The sequence below is a fragment of the Brassica rapa genome, chromosome A05 (genome assembly GCF_000309985.2).
Source record: "Brassica rapa cultivar Chiifu-401-42 chromosome A05, CAAS_Brap_v3.01, whole genome shotgun sequence".
NCBI lineage: Eukaryota > Viridiplantae > Streptophyta > Magnoliopsida > Brassicales > Brassicaceae > Brassica > Brassica rapa.
This window is the reverse complement of record NC_024799.2, coordinates 2,356,796-2,382,316: the sequence shown is the minus strand read 5'-3', so window position 1 is coordinate 2,382,316 and position 25,521 is coordinate 2,356,796. Positions and strand designations below refer to the sequence as shown.

At 32.6% G+C, this 25,521-nt stretch overlaps 3 protein-coding genes across 3 annotated transcripts; 2 read left to right on the top strand and 1 right to left on the bottom strand.

The window, feature by feature from the left end:
* Nucleotides 1-2,535: 2,535 nt before the first annotated feature.
* LOC103866835 (flavanone 3-dioxygenase 3) lies at nucleotides 2,536-16,661 on the bottom strand. The gene is made up of 3 exons (XM_009144820.3): nucleotides 16,287-16,661; nucleotides 15,727-15,974; nucleotides 2,536-15,502 (listed from the first exon to the last, which is right to left on the bottom strand). Exons 1-3 carry the CDS (start codon nucleotides 16,596-16,598, stop codon nucleotides 14,926-14,928), a joined length of 1,137 nt encoding a protein of 378 aa, XP_009143068.3. The 5' UTR covers nucleotides 16,599-16,661; the 3' UTR covers nucleotides 2,536-14,925.
* Nucleotides 16,662-19,888: 3,227 nt separating this feature from the next.
* LOC103866834 (uclacyanin-2) lies at nucleotides 19,889-21,116 on the top strand. The gene is made up of 2 exons (XM_009144819.3): nucleotides 19,889-20,124; nucleotides 20,464-21,116. Exons 1-2 carry the CDS (start codon nucleotides 19,950-19,952, stop codon nucleotides 20,907-20,909), a joined length of 621 nt encoding a protein of 206 aa, XP_009143067.1. The 5' UTR covers nucleotides 19,889-19,949; the 3' UTR covers nucleotides 20,910-21,116.
* A 1,633-nt stretch (nucleotides 21,117-22,749) lies between these two features.
* Nucleotides 22,750-24,853, top strand: LOC103866833. The gene is made up of 5 exons (XM_009144817.3): nucleotides 22,750-23,182; nucleotides 23,267-23,641; nucleotides 23,724-23,816; nucleotides 24,069-24,208; nucleotides 24,290-24,853. Exons 1-5 carry the CDS (start codon nucleotides 22,820-22,822, stop codon nucleotides 24,732-24,734), a joined length of 1,416 nt encoding a protein of 471 aa, XP_009143065.1. The 5' UTR covers nucleotides 22,750-22,819; the 3' UTR covers nucleotides 24,735-24,853.
* Nucleotides 24,854-25,521: the final 668 nt, after the last annotated feature.

Genomic DNA, 25,521 nt, shown 5'->3' with positions numbered 1-25,521 from the left:
TGTGATGTGGTTATGCAACCTATTGTTTCTTTCGTTGCAGATCATGTAAACCGTTGCTTGAGAAACTAATCTGCGCAGTATCCTCGGACATGATAAATCTTACATCTCAATATCCATATAAAACTGTCCACGTATATCCCAGCCTTTAATTTAGTCACTACATCCTAAAACTTTTTTTGATTAACTTAACATCTCAAAAGAAGCTATCTCAAATTTCTTTGTATGTGTTACAAAAGCAGCATTTGCTATCAAAGTGCATGCCCCAACTTTCTAGGCGAAACTTTTTTTAAAGGCGGTTTAGGTAAGCTATCCACATTGTAAATGTGTATCTTGGGGTTGTAATTTTGAACCAGATGTTTCTGTCCAAGGCTGCACGGGAGCGCATGGATGCAAGGATTGCCAAGTTAGGTTAGCCGAGTAAAAGTTCAACTCTGAGTCCTTAACATATCAGTAGAAAGTGTACATGGTTGAGGAAAGTGATGTAAGAAGCATTGTTGTTAGATGAAACTGCAGAAACTCTGATTCTTGAGATTGTGGTTTGATTGTGTTGGTGGTGTATCACGAGTCGGATAGCCAAGTATGGACCCATCGCTATTGAGTTTTTTATATACGGAGATGAATTTTGTGTGGTATTTACAAGGTCAGATCTAAAACTTTAGGAGATAAAAATATTTAATATTCTTTTGATAATTTTATGTATAATTTAAGTCCAGTATCAATATATATATAACATTAAAATAATTTGGATGCCAAAATCAATGTTTTACTTGAATGTGACTAAATCAGCTCCGAGTATTTACATTGATTTTTTCTTGTAAGAAAATGTATAAATTTGAGAAAAGGCAGCTACGCACGCGGCTCGAACAAGCCATAGCCAAGCCTTATGATCGTCGGAAGAATCTACCTTTTAGATATTGGTCTACACGTTTGGAAAAAAAAAAGATATTAGCCTATACATTTGCACACACACACAAAAGGTCTAACACATAACAGTATTACACCACCATATGTATTTTTCTCTTTACAAAGATAAAAATGACTATCCATCTAACAGTAAGGTGTTTGTGGATTAATATGATCAGATAAGTATTTTTTTTTTCCATTTTTTGTGACGTTGAGCAATGCTTTCGTTTGTTCGACCAATTATTCTTCTATTTTTGGTCTAAGTTTGACAAATCTAACTAATACTAAAAGGGTTATATGAGGAGTAGAGAGGCTGTCCACGTCAGCAATTAATTCAAGCCAATCAGGAGGCTTCTTTTTGACATGTCATATATGGCTGAAATATAGTGAATTTTTGTATGGGTTTTATGAAAATTATCACTCTGACCCATCCCAGCCCATGTAGAGAACAAACGGAGAAACTTTTTATCGTTTCACGCTTTCTCCTTCGACTCTTCCACTTCATCTTCTCCGATGTATAGATTTGTTTGCTTTGCCAAACTTTATCAATCATCCATTCTTTAATGTTCTATCCACTTCCCCTTGATCCTTCTCCTATATAAATCTCTATGTACAAACCTAAATCCACCCAAAATAAAAATCTACTCTGAAGAAGTTACATCCATCGACACTTTAGTCTAAACCTATCTGCACGATCTCTACTTCTACTCTGCGACCGTCAAATTGAAAATGCAATTCCTCCGGTAAAAGCTCAGTCACGGTCGTAGTTCCGTCACCGCTGAATCATCATCATCCAGGTTCTTACCTTGTGACGTCTCTCACCTTTGTCGATCCATCGAGAATCTACTGTAAAAAAAATCAGTTCCCGTTGATGGAGAGATCGTGAAGAAGGTTGGTCAATCTGTTTCCTGTAATCAAAAAAGTGATTGGTCTTCTGAAGAACTATGCTTTTGTGTGCGAGGTATATAATTCACTTACAAACTTTATATTACATGGATAAGATTCCAGATTTGGTGTTTGGGTTTATATGTGACATTTGAACTTATGTGTGATTTTTAAGCACAACGAGTGTTTGGGAATAGATGGACTGAGATACAAAGGTGGATTCAGGCAGGTAGAATACTGGCTCTAATGGTGCTTCAAGTCATGATTGTAGGATCAATCATTAATGTTTTATACTTCTCTATGTTTGTAGAAAGGATAAGGCTGTGAACAGGTTTACGAGACTTCGTGTGAAGAGAGCCAAGCATGAAACTATGGCTAGCGAGAACAACTCAAACAATAAAATAATGTTCTTCTTAGATGGTAGTTGTACTCCAGCGAATATGAAACTCCTATTGCCAATAGAACAAGGATCTAGCTCCATGTAAGGTCTGATTCTTTTCCCTTTCTATGCTCCAAAGTTGTGATCAAGCATTTCTCTGACTTGAAATCTGTGTTTAGTTCTTCTCTTCCAGGATAGCTGCCTTACATTACAAGGTGGAAACTTTCCTCACTTCCTCATGAGTGACTGGAGGACAATCTAAAACTATTAGACTAGACAAGCGAAAGTTACAATCCTCTTTGACAACCCCAACATCTGGTACTCACTTATACTACATCTTCAAGTTCCCCGTTTAAACTTCAAGATAATTTTTTTTTTTATTGTTCTGTTTCTATTGACCATAGAAAATGGAAGGAAAAAGCCTTTTGCTGGATCCTTTTTATGCAGAAGGAATCGTCCGTCAGAAAATGTAAGAGCTCTATATTAATTGGCTTCCTTATCTGCTTAATTTTAGTTTGGAGAGTGGTGTTGATGAGTGAGTCTCTCTGTCTGAATATGTAGAGGAATTGTGCTCATGAAAGGAAGCATCACTATTTAAGATTATTCTAATCCAAGTTAAATCTAAAAGTAACTTCTAATGCTAATAAATGTATATTACATATTTGAGTTAGGGATCGAAACGGTGGCTATTGATGCAGCCAAAGACATGGTACTGTCAAAGGAACAATGGATGTTAAAGAACTTGTGCTTTTACTGGCCAAAAACTCAATGAACCATCAATCTCTTCTTCTGGTCAAAGACTGTGCCACCCCTCCCGCCTTAAAGAAAGAAGTCTCGGCTGCAGGAGAAAGAGACAAAGAAGGAAGGGAAGTTGGAGAGAAGAAAACAGAGGGTGGCTAGAAGAAGAAAGAAGTTGTTGATGGCAGAGAAGAGAGAAAACGAAAGATGTTGGAGCTGGCAGGAAGAAGAAGAAAGAAGCCAGGTGTGGTGGGAAGAAGTGGGGTCAAATCATTGTCACATGTAAGATTATAAGTTCATACAAGTATATGCATTGTCTTAATTTTTTCTGACGGACATCTCTATAACTATAATTTTCAACTACTACCAAAATAAAACTTGGAAGGAACGAGAAAGATTGTATACACTCTAATCTAATAAAGTTATAACTATTATTCTTAATCTTTAATTATGCTAAACTTTTTTTACAGTAATGCAATTATAAAATATATGTACTTTCTCTTAATTTATGTTTTTCTTATTGAGTACTCTTTCTTATTTAGGTTCCATGAAGAATTTAAAAGAAAATAGTAGAATTTGTCTGTTTAATTTTTTTCCTTCAACATGATTGCCAATTAGAACAATAAATTGTACAAAACAATCAACCACCATTTTTATTATTTAGTTTTCTTAGCTAAACAATTAAATATGATCTCCGTAATATGCTTTGTTTCATGGCTTCCCTTCTTGAACGATATTCTCAGTACGGAGACTGCAAGCAAGGGTATGTCTCAGTTTTTTTGCCTGCAACGTCCTTAGATCTCTTAATCCCAGTCAGCTCCAAAATCATATCTTAATCCAGTCACTAGAGTTATTATAACAAAGAATCATTAAAACTGCAAACCAACATAAGAAAAAAGACAAAGGTCTTTTAGAAAAGGCCGAGATTCTTAATTTAGCGTCCTTGTTGGTTTAATATAATTTAAATATCAAGTTTTGGTAATGGTTCGTTTAAAATTTTTGTTCTTTAGTTTGGTCTGGTTTGGACAATGATATTATTTTACGTTTGGATCAATTTTTTTGATTCAATTTATTTATATTAAGAAACTGTTCAATTTGGTATTAGAACTCAATGATTATATAGTGAAACAAAGTTTAAATCAGTTGTAAATATTACAATTGTTTTATGCAAAAAAAAAAACAAAATGTATTTAAATGATAACCATATTTTGTTAGATTTTACTCATCTTACTTATTATCCTATATATATATGATTTTAAATTTGTTATATACAAGACAATGAATACGTACATACAACCAAATTTTAATTTTTTAATGAATTTAACGTTATGTTCGATTGTAATACATATACACGGCTTATGTTCATAAATATAAACCTTTTTAAGTTAACTTAAAATTATACGAATACTCCGGGCGTAGCCCGGAAAAATCCCTAGTTCTTATTAATAGCTCGTTATTTGTGTTGAGATGTTTGATTAACTAAGTTAGTGTTCTTGACAAAAAAAAACAAGTTAGTGTTGATTTGATTACCTTCTATCGCGATCAGTTACGAATTCAAGTATAGTGTGACAGGTCAACTGATTGAAAAAGAAGGGAATAAAATAATATTTAATCTGTACATCTGAATATCCATAAGCCCATATGGTATATTTTGATATATATATATATATATATATATATATATATAATTAGACCATCTTCAATGGCTTACTCTAATTTTTACTCTAAAATAAAGTAACTCTATAATAGAGTTTGAATTTGTTTCAGTGGTACTCTATTTTACAGTATAAAATAGAGTGATGAACAAAAAAAAAAATAAATTACTCTATATTTGGATTAAACCTATTTTTACTCTATTATAAAGAAGAAATATAGTACCATTAGAGCATTTTTACTCTAAACTCTATTTTAGAGTAAAAAATAGAGTGGGGTTGAAAATGCCTTTAAAGATTATTCACAATTGTTCTCAACAAAATGCTTTAAGATTGTTTGAAGATGTATAAGTTTTTTCTTTTTAAGTTTTATAAAGTTATTTTTTTTAAAACTTAAGATTGATTATTTACATATGATTCGAAAGATATGTAGCAAGGCATCAAATAAACAATCATTATAACAGAAATAGAAATTTGCGAATTTTGTGAATAGTGACATTAAGCTTACATGAAAAATGGAATTGTTTGGGATATTTTACCTAATTTGGTAATAAAGAAAGTTCTCCTCCCATGACCCAATAGCCCACACTTGTTCTTTTCTACTCACTTTCTTTTAAAATTTGAAAAATATTGCAAATGATTCGTTTGGCCTTCTACTTTACAGATAAATAATAGTAATGTTTTTAAAATGTACTAATTCAAATTGCGTCAAAAGTTACATACATTTCTATGCGTTTGTACGACCTAAACATTGGATTTGAAGCCTTTGGTAAAGAAAAGGTTGATTGGAAGAAAAACTGAATCAAGGAGTATTTTTACAACTTAGTTTATTTTTGTTTCAACTGCTTTGAGTTAGTTATAATTAATATTATTTATATATGTGTGTACACATTGAATTTTGTTTGTTCTAAATATAACTGTAATATGTTATATTATTCATATTTCTAATCATTATTGGCACTTTTCTTATATTTCAATGATTGATACTTTTTCAATGCATTAGAGCATCTTTAATGTATGTTTCTATATTTTTTTTTAAATAGAGATTTTTATTATAGAGGTGGATTTACTCTAATGTATGCCATTATAATAGAGTTTCTCTATTTTAGAGGAAAATATAGAGAAATCCTATTTTTTACCTTTATATTTAAAGATGAAAATAACAAATCTATATATTTTCCCCTATAAATAGAGGAACTCTATCATAGAGGCATACATTGGAGCAAATCCACCTATATAATAAAGTTTCTCTATTTTAGAGGAAAATATAAAGATTAAAATAGAGGTGGATTGAAGATGGTTTTAAAAACGAATCTACATTAAAACTAACAATAAAACAAGCGTTCTCTAATATTGTAGAAAATAATTGAGCCAAATGTCTAAATATAATCGTCATCAAGAACAAAATATAGTTTCATTATTTTCTTGGGGACTTGATACTTCGTAGAGTTTTGCCCAAGTAGATACAAGCAACAAAGGCGAATTGTTGAAAATAAAAGGGGTCCATTTTCCTCAATATTTTCCTTCATGTTGACTAATTTTTTTTCTTTATCCTTTCACCAACCACTTAAATTATTGCATTTGATCCTTTTTCCCCCTTTACTTCCAAATGATTACTTGATTCCTTCTCTCTTTCTTTTCAGGCCAATTAATTGCGAACTATCGCTAAATGTGAAAACGCAGTTTCAAGTTATAAATGCTGATGATGTGTTACTTAATTGAGGATTGAAACCAATTCACACTAATTATAATGCAAGAAAAAAAAATCGAATTTAGAGACGACAATCTATGAGTAAAAAAAAGTTGTTAAGTGCAAACTAGACGGAGAATCATACAATTGCTGTCAAAGAGATAGGATATATAATTTGCTGAAACAAAATCAAGATTATTAATGCATATCAAAATTTTGTGCAAACTTATTTTTATGGTACTGTTTAACCTTAATAAATAGTAAATATATTATTAGTGGTCTAGTAGACCATAATAGTTTTTTTTTAACTGAAATAGACCATAATAGTTTCTTAAACAAAAGTAGATCATAATCTTTATAGCTGAAAATGGAAATATTTTAATGTAAGGGACATATGCAGATTAGTTTCAGAGTATTACGACTTTAATTAGTCTAAACCTATATAAGACTATAACCACTCACACATAATGAATACGCAAAATAACTCCACCCATTAAAATGTTAAAGACAGTGTTAGATATTACAATGGTAAATATCATTTGATGATGCCATCAGGGTGTTATATTGGTACTATACAAATAATGTATTATTTTTTTTTTTGGTCAAACAATGTATTATTAATACTATACCTTAGATGTCAAACGCAAAGGCTGGTGTACAACTTTCTACGGATCCGTAAGAGTCCCACATTTTATTTTTTAATCTACAAAATATATAAAAATAGAAAGAATTGCAATTATAGAACACATATCAGTCCACAAAGCTGGTCCAAATCCAGCCGTATTTTTTTTGTATCTGACCCAAGTCCATCAATTACCTTCAAATCTTACTTTCATTTTCACAAAACTGTATTGTTCTATAATGTTGCCACCGTCCAATACATCCAGTCATATCATGACTCGCTATTCAATAAAAATCTAAACAAAGAATTCGAGATCATTGGTTTCACGTTGTTTTGAATTTGATAGTCATCTTTGTCCCAACCAGGATCACCAGTTAGTAATTTGGTGTTATAATTTTGAAACTACGAACTATCTTTTTGGTGTCAACTGGATCCATTGACTGACTTGCTCTTTAACTCTTTTTGTACTCAACATCCATGTAAATGTGGAAACACCATTTGCGTTAGTGAATCCAAGGAAATAACGAACTATTAGATAAATATTTTTTATACTTATCATAGACTTAATACATTTGAGGGGGAAAATCATACACTCTAGTAAAGTAGCTATTTTAGTGGATTAGTTTGGTCACATAAACTACAAAGATACTAAAGTATCACCAAAAGGCTGAGATGAGACAACGACTAGGCGGACTAGCACAATATAAGAACGTTTTGGGTATTCACCGGTAGGAATTATTCCGAAATCAAAGTTAGTCGAGATTTTGGGCTTCCAGAGTTTAGTAAAGCCCATTTAAAAATTCATGCAGATATTCACATTCATATTTTAATTTAAGCCCAACTGAATCATCATAATTTGAATTTTATCGGATCAGAATATAACTCATAAGTTCTACCAGCTGACTTTTTTTTTTTTTTTTTGAAAAAGGGCTTACATCTACCAGCTGACTATTTTGTTAATAATATATATTATACCGATTTTGTTTTCTAAAATCTAATATTGAAAATTTGGGACCTTAAAGGAATGAAAAGCGGTTGATTCGTTGAATGCATGCCGCCACTAGATTGACGTATACCACGATTATATCATAGCATGTTTCTGGCCGAAGCTTGGACTATAAATATTTTATGGAATATAAGAAGTGCTTGTTTTGTTTTAGGTATATAGTTCTTTCATTCAGATTAGGGTTCAAATTTATATAATGTTTCTGATATATCAAAATTTAATAGAAAATTCGACTCGAACTCTCTGATTAAAATAAATGGTCTTGAATCTAACGCTTTTCGTCATGAGACAAAATGGGATAAGGGTTACGTTACGTTCAGAAACCCGCGAATAAATCAGGGTTCAAAGCATTTGAGAGTAGTATTCTATCTGTCAGTAAACAAATTAAATATTTTTTGCTACTCACTAAGGCCAGCTCCAATGGGACTGCAAAACACTATTTTAGTGTGACTTTTGCACCAAATCATCTCCAATGGGACTGTAAAAATCACACCATTTTAGTGCAACACTAAAATTTGACACCAAATTTGGTGTGACACTATTCACCACACTAAAACACTATTCATTTCACTAAAATACTATTCACTTATTTTATTACTAAAACATACAATTAAATAAATGATAAATAAAAAACTTAATATATAAAATATTATAAAATAGTTTTAGTGTGAAGTTTAGTGTTATGGTTGGAGAAGACATTGGTTTTAGTGTTGAAATTACACTAAAATAGTGTGGTTTTAACACTAAAATAGTGTTTGTGGTTGGAGATGCCCTAACGTTTTTTTATAATATATGTTAAATAAATTAAATAGTAGCATGATGTGGACAGTGGTTTGCTCAAAACTACCGTAGGCTGTTCCTGTTTTGGAAAGATTCTCAAACAAAGAACAATAAGTAAGTAGAATCTATTATTATAACATGTATGGCGTCAAAGTCATTAAATACTTACTTTTTGCATGTTGAAATTCAGTCTACAAAACGACAGATGCTGTATTTATAGTATCATTTTTCTTTTACCAAAATAGACAAAACTTGTGCTGTCACTTACGTCTTCACTTGAACCGTATTGCTTGGTTCTTTGTATTATTGTATATTGACAATTTAATATGCGATGTACGAAATAACTAATATAGTTATCCAGACGTATCTAGTTCCATCATTCACTAGATTTATACTATGTTTGTCAAATTTTAAATGGTTTGTGTTAGAGTATCTTAAATATTGAAAAGGTACAATCTTGAAGAATGAAGATGATATACCGATCAAAATGATAAAATTTGTTTTAAAACAATGTCGCCAGTATCAATTGATCAGCAGAAAATATCATAAATATCACAGCTTTTTGGATAAAACTTTTTAAATGTGCACGTTTTTTGGTGTATACGTGTAGAAAAATACAAAATAAAATATTTGGGTTCAGTTTACTAAATAGTAAAACTTAGCTCTATGCTTATATTTTTTTACATTCGATTTAACTGATCAAATTACGTCTTTTGCTTCGTTTACAGAAAAATCTCAACTAAACCTTATACATTTAGAAGTTTGAATTTTATTTAGGGTTAGGATTCATAAATTTTATCTCTCTTTTTTAATCGAAACTCCAAATTTATACACTGATTTCCGACAATATATAGCTACATAATTGAGTTTTTTCTCGAATGGGAATTCCAATCAAGTTTTTACACGAATTAAATCATGTACTTATATCGAAACAAATAAAAATAAATGAAAGCGAAAGTTGCGAAATCCTTTAGCTGGTTCTGTGCATTGAAATCCACAGACTATAATGCATGTAGGCATTTAATTTCCCATGGTCAAATAGGTTAACTATTAATGATTAAACCATACAAATATAAAATCAAATATTTTCTTTGACCTCTATGCTAACAACCCTATTGGTTGATGACGCATATATAAGTGCCAAAACGTATTCGTGATTTATATTAATATATCTTATTTTGATTATACAATACAAACAGATTTCGATCAACTTGTACACTTTGCACCGTTGATACAGAAATAGATTCATGCACGCCTGTTGTTTTCCATACATTTATATATATATCTCGAAAACTAATGATTCAGGCCTGTATATATATTTATGCAACCAAGTTGCTTTGGTCTAGTGGTATAGGAGCTCCAGCTGGAGTGCCCGCCCCTGGGTTCGAGCCTTGGCCACTGCGGAATTTACATATGGGCTGCAGCATCCGAGACCGAAGACCGTTACACGGTGAGCCACATGGTGACGCCCTGGCAGCGTCCTTGTTCACTTCGGTCTCTAGTCTGGACCACCTCGGTGGGGCCAGGATACTCGGTTAGCAAAAAAAAAAAATATATATTTATGCATGTAGGTATGTACTTAGACATTGGTCATGCTCAGATGAATGTATATCAAGTCCGAGCTGGAGATTTCGCAATTTAGCTTCAACAAACTCCATTCATATTTTAAGTTTCTGTCTCCTTTTTTAAAAAAAGTTTCTGCTCCTTTAGTTTATCCGATCTTTCTTACGCATATATGATTTTATGTTCTATCTATGATTTATACAGTTGCATGCAGAGTAAAAATAAATATGTTTTGCGTTTTTTTTATAAAGACGGAGGAAAGTATTCTAAGAATGGTTTTAATCCGTTTTGCATAATTTGGAACTGAAGATTTTTTTGTTCTGTTCATCCTCGATGTTTAACTTTATTAATTGGATTATTATATAGTTTTCGCTGGAAAACTGATTGTGAGCATGAAATTTTAATATCTAACAATTGATCCTTTGTTTGTTTGTTTGTTGTGTGAGTTACTAAACTTGAATTGGCATGTAGTTTACATATTTGCAAGACCAAGTGATCAGAGCTACAATTTCTAAAAGGTAAGCCAGTTGTAGATAAGTGTTCACTGTTCAGTTTATTACATTGCATCATTGATCTTCTAGCTAGTAAATGGTTTTAATATTATGCGAATCTTCTATGCTATTTATATTTCGATTCTTGTTCTGTTTGGCGGACCGGTTTATACATTTTAACACTATAAGTAAAACTTCGAATTTTCTCATTGAAATATGGTATTGTCATTTGAAATTTGTGCCATAACTCTTTTTCTTTGTAAAAAAATATCTGCAGTTTGGATTCACAGAAAGTTAGTATTAATTCTTAAAAAATGACACCTGTTTGTTTTTGAGGAGAAGTATTAAATCCGTATATATTGTTATATGCACTACAAAAAAAAGTGTGAATTACATCACATAAATTATATCACAAAAATAAATGATGCTATTTTAAATTACTTATTTACAAATGATGTGAATATACCTATTTTTAAATCAATTATAATAACTGATGTTTTATTAATTAATTTAACATCATTTCAGAAAAATGATATTTTTTTTTGTTAATTTGTATCACTTAAATGAAATTGATGCTATCATATAAATTTATATCGATTAAATAACTGATGCATTTATTATTTTAGTTAACATCAGTTATTAACATGATACATAATTTAGATCAATTAGAAAACTGATGCTAACAAAAATTTATAATAATCCTTTTCTTTAACATCAATTTAATAAAATGATGTTATTTTATTTTAATTTGCATCAGTTAAAATATTTGAGCTAGTAAAAAAATAATTTATATCGAGAACAAAATTTGTAAAACTACAATATTATTATAGAATAAACACATAACTATTAAAAAGTAGCAAATGTGATTGTTACAATCCCCCAAAAATAGGAACCACCATTACAAGTTCAAATAGTGTAAACCACTTAAACCCAATGTAATTAGAGAAGTAGTTATTATTCTTTTCTGTGAAGATCTTCCTATTCGTCACACTCTCTCAAATCTCTTTCATCAGTTTTTTTGTTCTCTGTTATTTGATTAAAAGCATTTTCTCAACATGAATCAAGTATTCTTATATGAATCATGATGATTATGATTGTGTTTCTGTTTATAGAAGATTTGAAAGGAAGATTTTGCTTTTCTTAAAAATCTGATGAAAAATTCTTGATAGGTATTATTTCCTTTTTCTCCATACATTGTCAGGATCTTAGATTGTGATGACGTCTAAGTGTATATATATATAGACAGACACGCTGATGCTAGTGTACTGCAGATGATGAGACAGGAAGTTTCTAGGGTTCTTGGTATAAAGATTTTAACATTTGGAATGAATCACATAACTCTATGTCCTAAAGATTGGCACTGTTGTTCTGTCAGGTTTCAGAAGCAATTGGATTTGATCATGTTTCTTTGTTGTCTGCTACTTAGGAGTAACAAGCTCCACGCCATTATCATTTTCCATGGCCAATTGAAGACAAAATGAAGAAGAAGAAGAAGAAGAAGAAGAAGAAGAAGAAGAAGAAGAAGAATTTATTGAAGAAACTGCTATGGCCAATTCTTTTAACTATTTTTACAAGTTTTTTTCTTTCTTTCTTTGAATTCATTTTCCAGTCTTATTTGTGAGGCTTCTCCTTTTCTTCTTCGTTAAATTTTCACAGGAACAAACAAATAAAAAATGCTTAATTAAAAGATTTTTATTTTTATTTATTGAGATAAATTTAAACATTGTACAAGCGATGGCAGTATTTTAAATAGATAATTATAAATGGGACAACTGCTAATCCATTTAATTTTTAATATTATTATTAATAAATTATATAATAATTGTAATAAATTATTTTAACTGTTAAAAATATATCACATCAGTTGTTAATAATGATTTAAATAATTTAAGTCGATTAGTTTAATTGATACCAATACTAACATCATTTAACTCAATTGATATAAGAGTTAACATCATTGTTTATAACCGTTACATTTTAACATCACTAAAACTAAATGATGAAAATATTATTATTTCTTACATCAATTATTAATGAAATGATACAAATTATTTGCATCACCACTTTCAGAGTCATTTTTTTAAGTGATGCGAAATTCTTTTACATCATTTATAACTAATGCAAATATTAAAAATAAATGATTTAAATTGATCTTTTTTTTGTAGTGATGTAGTAAAATAATCAATAATTTAGGGTTGTTTTAGCTGAAATTTCTGAAGATTATAAGTTATAGCTAGCTATGGACAATGTAGAATGTAATAAAATATATAAGTAGTTAGATATTTGATAATATATGTATATTTTTTAATAAATAAATCTCTGTATATTATAAGATAATCATTTACTTAAATTTGTAAAATGCAATTATTTTCATATTATATTTCATTTAAAGCATAGTTACATAATATATCCAGCAAGAAATATTTTAAAAATAAATGATAAAAATTCCATATAATTTGCATGAACTCGCATGCATGGAAAATGCATATACGTGTTTGAAAACGTGTGTCGGCATTTTATTTTATTTTTTGAAAAAGAAGCGTCGGCATTTTATTTGCGATACGTATATATACTAAGTTTTATTTTATTTTATATGTAAAGTATCATTTTTACATTAATATCTCTTAAGGTCAAACTGATTTGTAAGTTACAGGATATAATTTACACGTTCATTATCATTTTGTTTGTGATATACACGAATCAAATAAGATTTTGTGAATATTTTGCATATTTCCCCTAAAGCTTTTATATATTTCGCATGATTTTCCTATTTGTCCTTTAGATAATTTTTCTTTCTTTTTTGCACATAGTAAATTTATCATTATATTTGTAAAAAGCACAAATGCATAAAGTTACATGACAATGATCTTTTTTAATTCAAAAAGTTCCGGGTCAAAATCCATAACTTCTTTGCCCAAGAGGAAGGAACATGTTAAAAAAAAAATTTCGCAGCTGCTAAGATTAAAACTTGACATCTGCGAAAGACAAGAACAAATTGTTAAACTTTCTTTCCACAGCGAACCGGACATCTATATCTTTATGGCAAAAAGTATAATTAGTAGAAAAAGCAGTTTCCGGTAACATGACTATGTTAACATCAAAATCTACTAAGAAAAAAAATCGTATATGTAATATCAATAATTAATTTTTTTTAAAAAAAAAAATTAGTTTACAAAATAACTATCTATAATTAAAATTCATTTCCGTATATTTTATATCCTCCTGCAGTTTTTAAAGAAATTTGTTTCACGTAATAAACTATATACAACTTTCAACAATATTTTAAATGAGTTAATTTTTTCGCCTATGTAAAATTAAATTAGTCCTTGATTCCATTTTGGAAGTGATGGTTCGTTTAAAATTTCTAAATGGTTAAAATTTAAAACATCAGTAAATTATCTGTGGTTAAAAGAGCTAAACTGCGAGAAGAAAGATAAAATAGTCACGGTCAAAAAATGAAAAGCCGAAGCTGATCAAGATAATCTTCAAAATAGAAAAAAAATCTACAAACGGTTAGAAGAACAAGGAAAAAAACAACAAGAAATCGCCCCCGGAATCGAGAGGCGAAGGCCGTAGTTAGAGAGCTTTAGTGGATAGTTTACGAGCGACGTTAACTAGTCGGCGGAGGAAACTGTACCATCCTTGTTAATTTTCTGTAAGTATCTGATGATTATTATATTGTGCGATCTGCTTTTCTACCATATTGACAAATCCGATACACTTTGGTTGATAATCAGCAATACTGTTGTTTATAATTGGACTCCTTAGGACTTGTAGGGATACATAGTTTGTGAGAACAATTGAGATCCAGTATAGCAGCAAGAAACAGGAAACATATATACTCTTACCACAGATGTTTCTTGACTCTTTCAAACGAGTTCATCCAACATATGTCTGGCTGGCTAAACTAACAGAATCATTATAAATTAAATTGTTTCTTAATTTCTACTTATGAATATGAACAATATTTTTTAAAGATTAGCACCGTCTTCTTTGAGAGGAGAAGAAATTAAATAGTATGAAATTTCATTATGATTTTATGTGATATATTAAACAACGGATTATGTATATTTTTACATGCAGAAAATAATTACTCGGTTGTTGTTATACAATAACTTTGGTGATTTTTGCATAGAGTAGATACAACAGTGCTGCAACTATGGACTACGAAATTTATGTAAACTATATAGTAAGCTTGAATTGTTTGACATAATCTTCAGGAGCTGCTCTTCTTAAGTGTATCGATGAATCTTTCCTGTAGAAAATCGTTGTTGCTCGAGATGTAGTTAAGAAAATCGTTGAAACTAAATTCCCCGTAGGCTGCTGCATTGTTTCCATCGAGTAGCTCAGGTGCTGGACTTATCTTCTTGTGTAGAGGTAGACTGTGAAGACTTGCAAAAGATAGCCTATTGACATGTTTGTTCACTGTTACACGATGAATCACACTCTTGTATATGCCATTGCTCATCACTTCTACTTGATCTCCCAACTGAACGATCAAAGCTCCTTCGATATACGGCACACATACCCAGTTCTTGTTGGCATCCATTATCTGGAGTCCCTCGCTACTCTGAAGTAAGATGGTCAGCGAGCCAAAGTCCGAGTGTGGTGGCATTCCCAAGGTGACTTCAGGTTCAGGACATGCTGGATAACAGTTCACTGCTATGACTTGTGAGCCTTCTTCAGTCTGTTCTTGTAAGTAATTTTTCTCCAGTCCTAGGCTTTCTGAGATAGCTTCTAGTAGTTGCTTATGTAGCAAGTGAGTTGCTTCTGCATACTTACCCACCTTATCCCTAAAAGGAAAAAAAAGAGTACAATCAGTTTTCAGTTTTTAATCAAAAAATTTCTTACAAAAAGAAAGCTATATCTCTTATTTTTGGTAACTAGGAAGAATTTGGCCTTTGGTCCTAATGTCCTTATGGTCCGGAGCCAGCTTTTTCTTTTAAACATTGAGATAGTGAAGCTGGACTATATATATATATATATATATATATATATATATAGGTTTATTCATTACTTGTAGCATGGAGGATTTGATGGCCACATATCGATCCACTTTGATAGAGGATGTGAGTAATGCTTAATGAAATCTCTCCAGTAATGAACTTTATCTGTTGAATGGTTGATGCTTGTGCCATATCTTACTGGCTGATGAACGTCTGATGACACCAGAAGCATCTTCTCCTCCACAGGTAAGTCAAAGAACTGTGTTGCTGCATCTAAGGCATCTTTAACCACTGATGATGGTATCCCATGGTTTATAACCTGTGAGGGAAGTAAAAGTTAGGGCTTTTATAAGTAGAGAAAACATGCGTGCATGCAGTTTTTGTTATCATTTAAGACTTAGATTGATGATTTTGTCCTTTCTTTTCTTTCTTTCATGATAATAGACTTTATTCCCTATGACATAAATACAATAAGACAATAACCGTCTTTCTAAGTCATATCCGCAAGTGGGATTGGTAGATGCGACAAGTTCACTTCAGGTTTTTGTTTAGTTTTGATGAAAACGAGACATGACTTTCATGAATTTTAACATGTAAAAACACTTTTAGTTACTTCATATGTAACAATTACCTGAAAGAAACCAAACTCCTTGCAGGCCATGTTGATCTCATGGATTGCACGGGATCTAAGCAAAGGTTGGTGTAAAAGAGAGAGATCAATGACAGGAAGTGTTGTATCATCTCTAGTTCCTATGCTCGAACCAAGAGCTGGCCTTTGCGCTGGTGGAAGAACATAACGGTCAGGCACTTGAGGCACACCTGAATTGGTTAGTGTCATTGCACTTGTAAAAGAATCATCAAGCAAACTCTTTTTTGTTTCCTCCATTTTCTGTTTGCTTCCGTTTTTGTTATTGTTACTTACTAAAGAGTACGCAACATGCATAACATATATTTATACCTATATTATAAAATCTTCTAGAAGATAATTTTGAATTAAGTCTTTTCTTCGTACCTTTTTCCTGGTTAGCTTACGGTTTTGTTAACCCACCTGTTGTTTCTTTGATCGTCTTTACATTAAATGAAATGATCTATCAAATTTTGGATGTGAATTTTTAAGTGTTGACGCGTCTATAGAGATAAGACTTAAGTTGCACCTGGCCTGGATTGGTTTATAGATTTAGGTCACATGATCGAGCATAGACAACACGTAAGAGATAGCCGGTTTAAGATATTTTGGTTTCCATTTTAATAGAAAAAGAAACACTTTCTGTGTGTGCGCGCGCGTGTTACGTCATTTATGAGGTAGAGTATCGGTCGAGATAGACCAGCACTAAATAAGGGTGATGTATAGTATTATTTGATATATAGATACCTAAACTAATAGGAGTAGTTTTTAGGCCCACTGAGAATTGGAAAGGATACATGCATGTCAAAATGTATCTGTACAAGATCTATGAGCTGTATTTTTTCCTCAGGTCATTCGTATGTTGAGTTCCTGTAGCGTTGGGGGAGAGAGAAAGTAGTGACATCATTCTTTGGTAGACGCTAGAGAGAGGCCATCATTGCTTTATTTAAATTGTTCAGAACATTTGATATGGTGATTAAGCGAAAAAAAAAGACATTTGATATGGTAAAGTCGGTTAGGTCGCTCTTAAGCCCATGTTTATATTTATAGGCCGTTCATAAGCCCAGTTTCATGACGTAGGTTGCATATGAGCCCAGCAATCCCGTCATGGCCGAATCGTGAGCCTAGTTTTACCATTATCGGCCCATGTTTATAAACCCATAATAGGCCGAAAACAGAATTAGAATTGTGGAGCTTAACCATTGGGAGCAGATGTAAGTTTTTCTTTGAAGCAGATGTAAGTTGTTACATGTAAGTTGTTACATGCTTCATAATTGTTAATTTTCATTAAAAATAATAATAAACCATTCTCCGGAGAGAGAATGTGAAAACCTCTGTGGTCATGCGCTGTGGAAATCTGGTACGGTACGGATTCGAACTCGGATCCCTTATCCACGGAACGCATTGACCACTCAACCATGGTTATTGTTAATTTTTATAGTCATCAAAAAGTTATTTATTATGAATAGTTTTACATTTGCCACGACTATTACCAGATCAGTCACCTTAACTTTTTTCTTTTAATCCCCTTCATTAACGTGCATAGCTTAAAAGAAGACCATATTTCTACCAAAGTGATTATCTGCTAGCTTAAAAAAACATTGTTTTATCTGGTAATTGGATTCATCACTAGGTTGTTATACTTCTATAATTTTAAAATAAAATAGAATTTCATCATGTCAGTAAAAGTAATACTTAATTGAATATTTTGTTTATTTAATAATAGTTGTGATATATTTAGTTGTTTTGTAGTTTCTTCTTTACTCAAAAAAATATGAAGCTAATGGACGACACGATTATAACCATCAAGTCCCAACAGGCCAACATGGCACGCTCTGGACCACCTCTGGAAGTTACCTCTCTAACTCAACATATATTTTTAGTCACTCATCTTTGACATTGTGATCAATCTTCTAAAATCTGCTCTTCCTTACTCGATCTCATAATATTTTCTTTGGTCAGAGAACACATAGGTAATACATAGTGATTACCTGTATGGGTTAACGCTGACTTTTTCGCTTTTATGGGTTGCTTTCAAATCTATTTCGGTTTATATGTAATGATCTTTTCAAGAAAAAAAGAACCGAATACTATAAATATTTGTTTCACTGAAGACCATATCCCTCTTTGATTATTGACATCTATACTATAATGGCCTTGGAACGTGTTAAGCATATCTCTCTGCTATTATATAATTCTCACTTTTGTTTTTAAAAGAGTTAGGATGTGATTTTTTCGACTTTTTCATCTTTTTCTTTTCTAAAACTTCTGACCCAATCGGGTCGAACCAAGAAGCTAAAAACCAAAATGCAAAAGAATATGACCCAGTGGCTTGGACAATGTTTTCCAAACTTTAAACTGTTGAATAATGAACTTAGTCAATGGTCAACACATTGCTAATTGCTTCTAAGTTTTTAGTAAACCTTCCATTTATAATGAGACTTTATACACAAAGCTTTCATATTATTTGTATGATTGACCAAATAAATTTTAATAGAAGTTGTATTGAACTATTGATAAAGTCTTGTTCAAACTCAATCAACGCAAAATACTCATAAATTACAAGATATAAAATCTTTTAATGAGAAAATTAATATCTTAAACATATATATCCCAGTTAGACATTAAATATAAAATAAAAGAATAGAAAGTAACCTCATATATATTGTTACAATGGGTGTAAAATTCACGAATATAACTGTTTAAGAAAATAAATGTGTCTTAATGATATTCTGCAGAGAAAAACATAGCTTAAAGTATTATACTTGAATTCTCTTTAGCTGATATTTGCTTCTGTTTTAAGAAAATTGTCGGCACCTCCAGATTCTGTAACAGGTTAATTAAGTAATAAATACAATTCTTTTTCGTCAGCTAATAAATACTATAGTTATGATATTCATTAACTGCATTATACATACATGGATACTAACAAACCCCATGTTCCCAGCATACTTTTAGGTAGAAAACATTTAAAAAAACAATTAGGAAGCTCTCATTAGGATGATGGAATCAGATAATTTACATCAAAGAGCAATTGGATTACTTATCCTTTCCTTTGAATGTATAAGAACAAATAGTTGGTACGCATCATGACAATGTCCAGAGGCGTGCCTACGGTGTATTGAAAAAGGCATTCGCCTTAGGCCCCCAAATAATATTACGTTTTCTAGGGCCCCAAAATTTAAAATAATTTCTAGTTTAGTTGTTTAAACTTATTTCTAAAAAAAACTTTCAATGAGAATCGAATAACTCAATTTCTAAATCTATATATATTTTTTATAGGACATAATATAACATATTTACGTAATAAGTGTTAAATTTATGTATTTCGCGAATATGATATATCATATTAGAAAATTATTTTCTTTATAGTTGTATATAAATTTATTTTTAATTAAAACTTGCCTTGGGCCCCTAAATCCTTCGCACGACACTGACAATGTCTTAGAAAACAAAGACATGTATATTATAAAATGAAAAAGAGAGGATGAAGTTGTTGAATGAGTTGGCTAGGCGGCGACTTTTCATACATTATATTCACTTAATTTATCATAATCTTTCTCACATCTCTTTGTTATAAATTCAACATCATCGCCGTTCCTCTTTTCACAACCTCTATCTTCTATTTATATCTGTAGTACAGTTATCTTAGTTTCTTCTAAGAAAAAAATGGAAATGAATGGTTTGTCCAAGATGGCTGCAACCGCTTTTCTCTTAGTCCTGGCCATTGTCCCAGCCGCTATGGCTGTGACATACACAGTAGGAGACGCTCTAGAGTGGTCCAGTGGTGTGGACTACACAGATTGGGTTAAAGGAAAGACTTTCAGGGTTGGTGACATTCTAGGTAAACCATCATCCGAGCCACATTAGTTATAACGTTTATATGTATCTATAGCTTCAAGCTATGTTTTCGATATAATAAATTAATTGAATTAACATCTAGTTTGATAAGGTATTGTTTTGCTTTAGTAGCAAGACAAAAAAAATGACATGTATGATTTTGTTTCTTTGGTTCAGTTTCTTGAATATAAAATATGTAAGGACAAAATCTATTAGTTTGGTTTTTCAATACATACTTGTTTGTTTCAGTTTGTTTTAGTATTTTTGGGGTTTTTTCCCATAATAGAAGTTTCTTCAATTAGGTTTTCATTTCTTTTTATTCTGGTGGTTTAATTTAAAACAGAGTTCAAGTATGGTTCTTCACACTCGGTGGATGTGACTACCAAAGCCGGATATGATAACTGCGACAGTTCAGCAGCAACAGATAATCACTCCGACGGAGACACCAAAATCGAACTCAAGACAGTAGGAACCAAGTATTACATCTGCCCTACACCTGGTCACTGTATCAGTGGCATGAAGCTAGCAGTTACGGTCGTTGCCGCTTCTTCCGGAACCCCAGAGGCTCCTACGCCGCCGTCTTCAACTCCAGGAACTCCTTCCACACCAGACTCACCGCCGGCTGCCGGAACTCCTCCTTCCACACCAGACTCACCTCCGGCTTCCGGAACTCCCGCCACACCCACACCACCAACTTCTTCTCCTCCACCGAGTGGCGCCTCTAAGGGAGTGATGAGTTACGTATTGGTCGGAGCGTCGATGGTTTTGGGTTATGGTTTGTGGATGTAATTGCCAGGGATGAGCCAGTGCGTTGCTTTTGATCTATTTGGTTTTGGTTGTAAACTTGTGTGTCACGTCAGCAGCTCGTATTATCTAGGCATTTGATTATCGTTATCAACCTCATCATTATCACATTCACTTATTTCTGTTATTGTAATAAGTTATTATTCATTTCCATCAGTCGTTATATATAACATCTTATTGGTTTTGGAGTCACATGCATGTACAGTTCTTCTCTACCGTTTTCACGTACGTAGACTATACATAGTGTAAACTAATTTAGTTGACTTTTAAAATTATGTTGTCAATGATGATACACACGTTATAGCTGAATCAACAACAGCTACGAGAAATGATCAAATCACATAGAAAATGATTGTTAGCAATGTTTATTCGAATGGTGGTTGCCAATGCTATATGATTAAGAAATACAACTTGGCATGATTGGCATAGTTGGTATTAAATTAGCTGCAGCTTTAATTCTAAGACTCTAGATACATATTAAACTCTATATATAAATAACATATTCAATGTATATATGAAATTTAGGCCTTTTCAACATAATTTTTGAATATAAAGCATGATGGCGTAGGACTTTATGTGGGTGACTAACTATTTAGTCAACCACAACTTTAACCTATATCCAAATTCTCAACATATGAGAAAAGATGTGGGGAAGACGAAGCACAAGGCAATGCCAATGCGATTTGTGTACCTAGTTAATTAAAGAGATCCTTTAGTGATATAACCCAATAATTAAGAAGATGAAACTTTGCTTACATTCCCTTATGCTCAACATCTCTTTAGTCTTTCTTGCGCCTCTCTTTCGTATGTTTTGTTTAGCATATAAATATTTATCCATCATTTATTTACGATATGCAACCATCATAGTTACCATCATAAGACTATCTAGTATAACTAAAATTATTATTATTCTTCCAATTCGTTGGTGCTGTAGAAGTGGCAAGTGCATTGCATGTTCTAATCTCTATGCATCTAAATCAGTTTACGCGTTTAAATTATCTGTATTCAGGTTGATATGGTCAGCCGTTCGTATTTGACATGATTATTGTGTAAATTAATTGAATTCTATATAGACTAGTAACAGCTAAGCAGATCTTTGATAATAGCTAATCAAAAACCTGCTCAATCATCCTTTGACCCCAAAAATGCTACTACTAAATTATATAGTAGTAAAATTACAACAAGATAATCCGTCTTATTGGGGGTGATTGGTAGTTGTTGTAGGTGCTGTCTAGAGTCCTATTTATTTCTACAGCATCAAATTCAGAGCAATCAAGCTTTAAATTATTTTTTTGAAACCACAACTCTTAAAATAACCTACAACTGTACAAGTGCTCTGCAGAGCCAAATATCCAAAGCAATTTTTCAGTGCTTTCAATAAAATTCTACAGCAATAAAATCTAAAGCCACAGCAAAAAATCTACAGATTTTTTTCTACGGCAAAAATTTTAAAGCTACAGCCATTACCAATCGGACCCATTGTTTAGGTTTTTCATTGTCTCGAAACAACCATTACACACTTCTATAAATTAATAGTAAATAGTAATACACAAAAAGCCATCAACATCATTTTATTATGTACTTTCTTTTTTATTTATTTTTGCAAGTTGTTCTGTAATTAAAAAAAACAAAAATACCTAATATGAAAGCTTTTAAAAAAAATATTTTTATTAAACCTGAAAGAAATAAAGAAAGTAACCTGCTTTGTAACTCTTAGTGGTCCATTAACTTTGGACTCATTTGGGTTAAAATATTGAATACAATGGGCCTAAACTTACACTAAAGGCCCATTTAACTATCAATCTAACTGTTTCATCGCCGATTGTGTAAAGAGAGAAGCCGAGGTCCTCTCATCATCCTGTCCGTATGATTCTCTCTCTCGCCTCTCTAAGAAGATGCAAACCCCATTTCTCCATCTCTCCAAAACCTTCACTCCTTCTCCACTCCCACGTCAAACCACCAACCTATTCTCCGGACTCCACAACGCTCCTCTCGCCACCACAATCTCCCGGCGACCGAGAAGAATCGTCGCGCAACAGAGCCACAAACCAAACGACAGAAACAAAGGGAAAGTGACCCTAAAGGGTAACAAAGAGAACATATGGAGCGTCGATAACGAGATGGCCGAGAACGAGAAGCGCAAAAGAAAGCCAAAGGGGAGAAGAAAAGGGAAGAGATTAGGTGCCGGAGGAAGGAAAGGTAGAGTCTTGGTTTCGGGAACCATGTTGATTGAGACAGAAACTGTTCTTCAGACACAGGTTTCACTCTTTTGTCTCAATTTCGTTTGATAAAGTAATGATTTTTATTATTTAAAAAATAAAAATCGTTTCTTTTTTGTAAAGGAGCCTGTGATAAAGCCAATTTGGAGAACGTTCGCGAGCAGTGTAAGTGGGATATGGAAAGGAGTAGGAGCTGTGTTCTCTCCCATAACAGCGGAGATGGAGCCTCTCGAGATAGGGAAGAAGAACGAGAGTCTTTACGACTGCTACACTCTCTCACGTATCGAAGCCTTGCCATCTCCTGGAGAGTCTTCATCTGAGATACAGAGAAAGATCAATTGGGTTACTTTCAATCCCCACGGAGAGTTTTTCCAGAACGACGACGTTTTGGTTGATGAGACTGGCTTGTTGCCAAAGTTCGAGTCTTTTAACTTGAAAGCTAGTGATGTCATGGAAGAGGATTCCATGGGAGATGAGCCTGGTCTTGTTTACTTCGAGGTTTGGTTTTGGGTTTTGATTATTCTTTTCTTAATAACAAGTACTAGACTTATGTTTTTTATTTGTCTCGTTGGTGTTTTAGGATGGGTCTTATTCCAGAGGTCCGGTTGCTATCCCTGTTGGGGAGATGAGTGAGTCTAACTATTACCTCACACCAACTTTCAAGTTTGAACAGGTATGTGTGTGATGTCTGCTTTTGAGGTTTTGTTTCTTATTTTGGCTCTGAACCTGAACCGCACCACAGTTATAGTAACAAAAAACCTCTACATAGTTACGTATATTTATACATTTTTTATTACTATCAGAACCACACATATACGTATATTTATATATTTTTTATTACTATTAGAACCGCACTACGTTACCATTCGGAGTCTTAGTTTGGTCCTTTTACGCATGGCTTCATTGTTCCTTTCTCTTTGGCTAGTGTTTGGTGAAGGGTTGTCATAAGAGACTGAGAGTAGTACACACCATAGAGTTCGCCAATGGTGGTGCAGATATACAGATTATGAGAGTTGGTGTTTATGAAGAACAGTGGGTTAGTCCTTCAAATTATGAAGACCAAAGGTAGTTACACTGATATGTGATTTTAACAGTCTCTATGTTATGTTAATGTTCTCTGGCTATAACGAGTCATTTATGTCTCAGTAACAATGATGCACCACTGGAGTTAAAACCCTTCTCACAGAGGAAACGCACGCAGCCCTCTGAGCTAACAGGATCATGGAAAGTGTTTGAAGTGAGCGCAACTCCAATCTACGGAGAAGAAGACCTAGATCAAAGCGGTGAGACCACTCCGTATGTGTACCTATGCACAGAGGCTTTAAAGAGGAGGAACTTACCGGAAAGTTCGGTTTCCTTTGGAGATGAGGAGATGGTAGATATGCAGGATGTGTCTGTGATGTGGCTACCGGGTGGCGTGACTGCTTACGTGGACGTGAAGGAAGATGGAGTCTTGTGCGTTGGAATAGGATGGTATTCTGATGAAGGGATTAATCTTGTGATGGAGAGAGATTATGGTTTAGATGGGAATCTTAAAGAAGTTAGATCCAATACTGAAGTGAAGAGAAGATGGACTGAAGAACCTAAGTGAAACTCTCTCTATGTTCTGTGTGTTTTCCTTTGTTTCAGACTGATGTTTAATCTTTAGTACATGTAAGTAACACTAGCTGATGTTTGGTAAAGCTATAATAAAATGTCTTTTCTGATCTATCTAACTTGGGATATGGCTTGATAGGCCACTATTGGGCCTGAATTATAAGTGGGTTATGGTTCATTAAGCCTATGGTTAATTATTGTTGGGTTACAATATAACCAAGGCCCAAGGGATAAAGATTTGCTTTCCATGTCCACTTGAATTTGAAAGTAGAAAAGAGGAAAAACAAAGAAGAGAAAAAAGAAAGACTGAAAATGAGGGGAGGAGACAAAGTGGGAACCTACAAGAGAGAAAGATGCCTTAGAAATCTCTCACCATCATTAAAATTTGAAAATTTTCCTTAGGGATTTGATTGAAACATGTAATCATTGTTGCATGGAATTCATCTCCTAATATATAACTTTTATTATTCCCCTTTTTGTCTCTTTTCTCAACCTATGACCTTACAATTAACTAATGTCATTATTTCATTTTAATTTCTCCTTTCATTGGCATCGTTTGTTTCTTCCAAATGATATATGTTTGTATTTGCATATACATCTTACAAAAAATCTAACACTACTAAAAGCAGAATACGGTGAGCGGAGAGAGCATCCACGTCATCTAATTTAATTGACCAATAGGAAACTGTTATGCGGCCACGTCAATAATTTCCCAAGGCCGGACACAGTTATTTCCCAGTTATCTGATTCAGTGTGGCCCACTTTCATACAAACCCCATCAC

Excerpts from the sequence above, each read along its gene's own strand:
- LOC103866835 (XM_009144820.3), bottom strand. The coding sequence starts at position 16,598 with ATGCATGTTGCGTACTCTTTAGTAAGTAACAATAACAAAAACGGAAGC. Across the intron at positions 15,975-16,286 it reads AGGAGTTTGGTTTCTTTCAG|GTTATAAACCATGGGATACC; the intron begins GTAATTGTTACA and ends CTTCCCTCACAG. Across the intron at positions 15,503-15,726 it reads TCAAATCCTCCATGCTACAA|GGATAAGGTGGGTAAGTATG; the intron begins GTAATGAATAAA and ends TTTTCCTTTTAG.
- LOC103866834 (XM_009144819.3), top strand. The coding sequence starts at position 19,950 with ATGGAAATGAATGGTTTGTCCAAGATGGCTGCAACCGCTTTTCTCTTA. Across the intron at positions 20,125-20,463 it reads CAGGGTTGGTGACATTCTAG|AGTTCAAGTATGGTTCTTCA; the intron begins GTAAACCATCAT and ends AATTTAAAACAG.
- LOC103866833 (XM_009144817.3), top strand. The coding sequence starts at position 22,820 with ATGCAAACCCCATTTCTCCATCTCTCCAAAACCTTCACTCCTTCTCCA. Across the intron at positions 23,817-24,068 it reads CAACTTTCAAGTTTGAACAG|TGTTTGGTGAAGGGTTGTCA; the intron begins GTATGTGTGTGA and ends CTCTTTGGCTAG. Across the intron at positions 24,209-24,289 it reads TCAAATTATGAAGACCAAAG|TAACAATGATGCACCACTGG; the intron begins GTAGTTACACTG and ends TTTATGTCTCAG.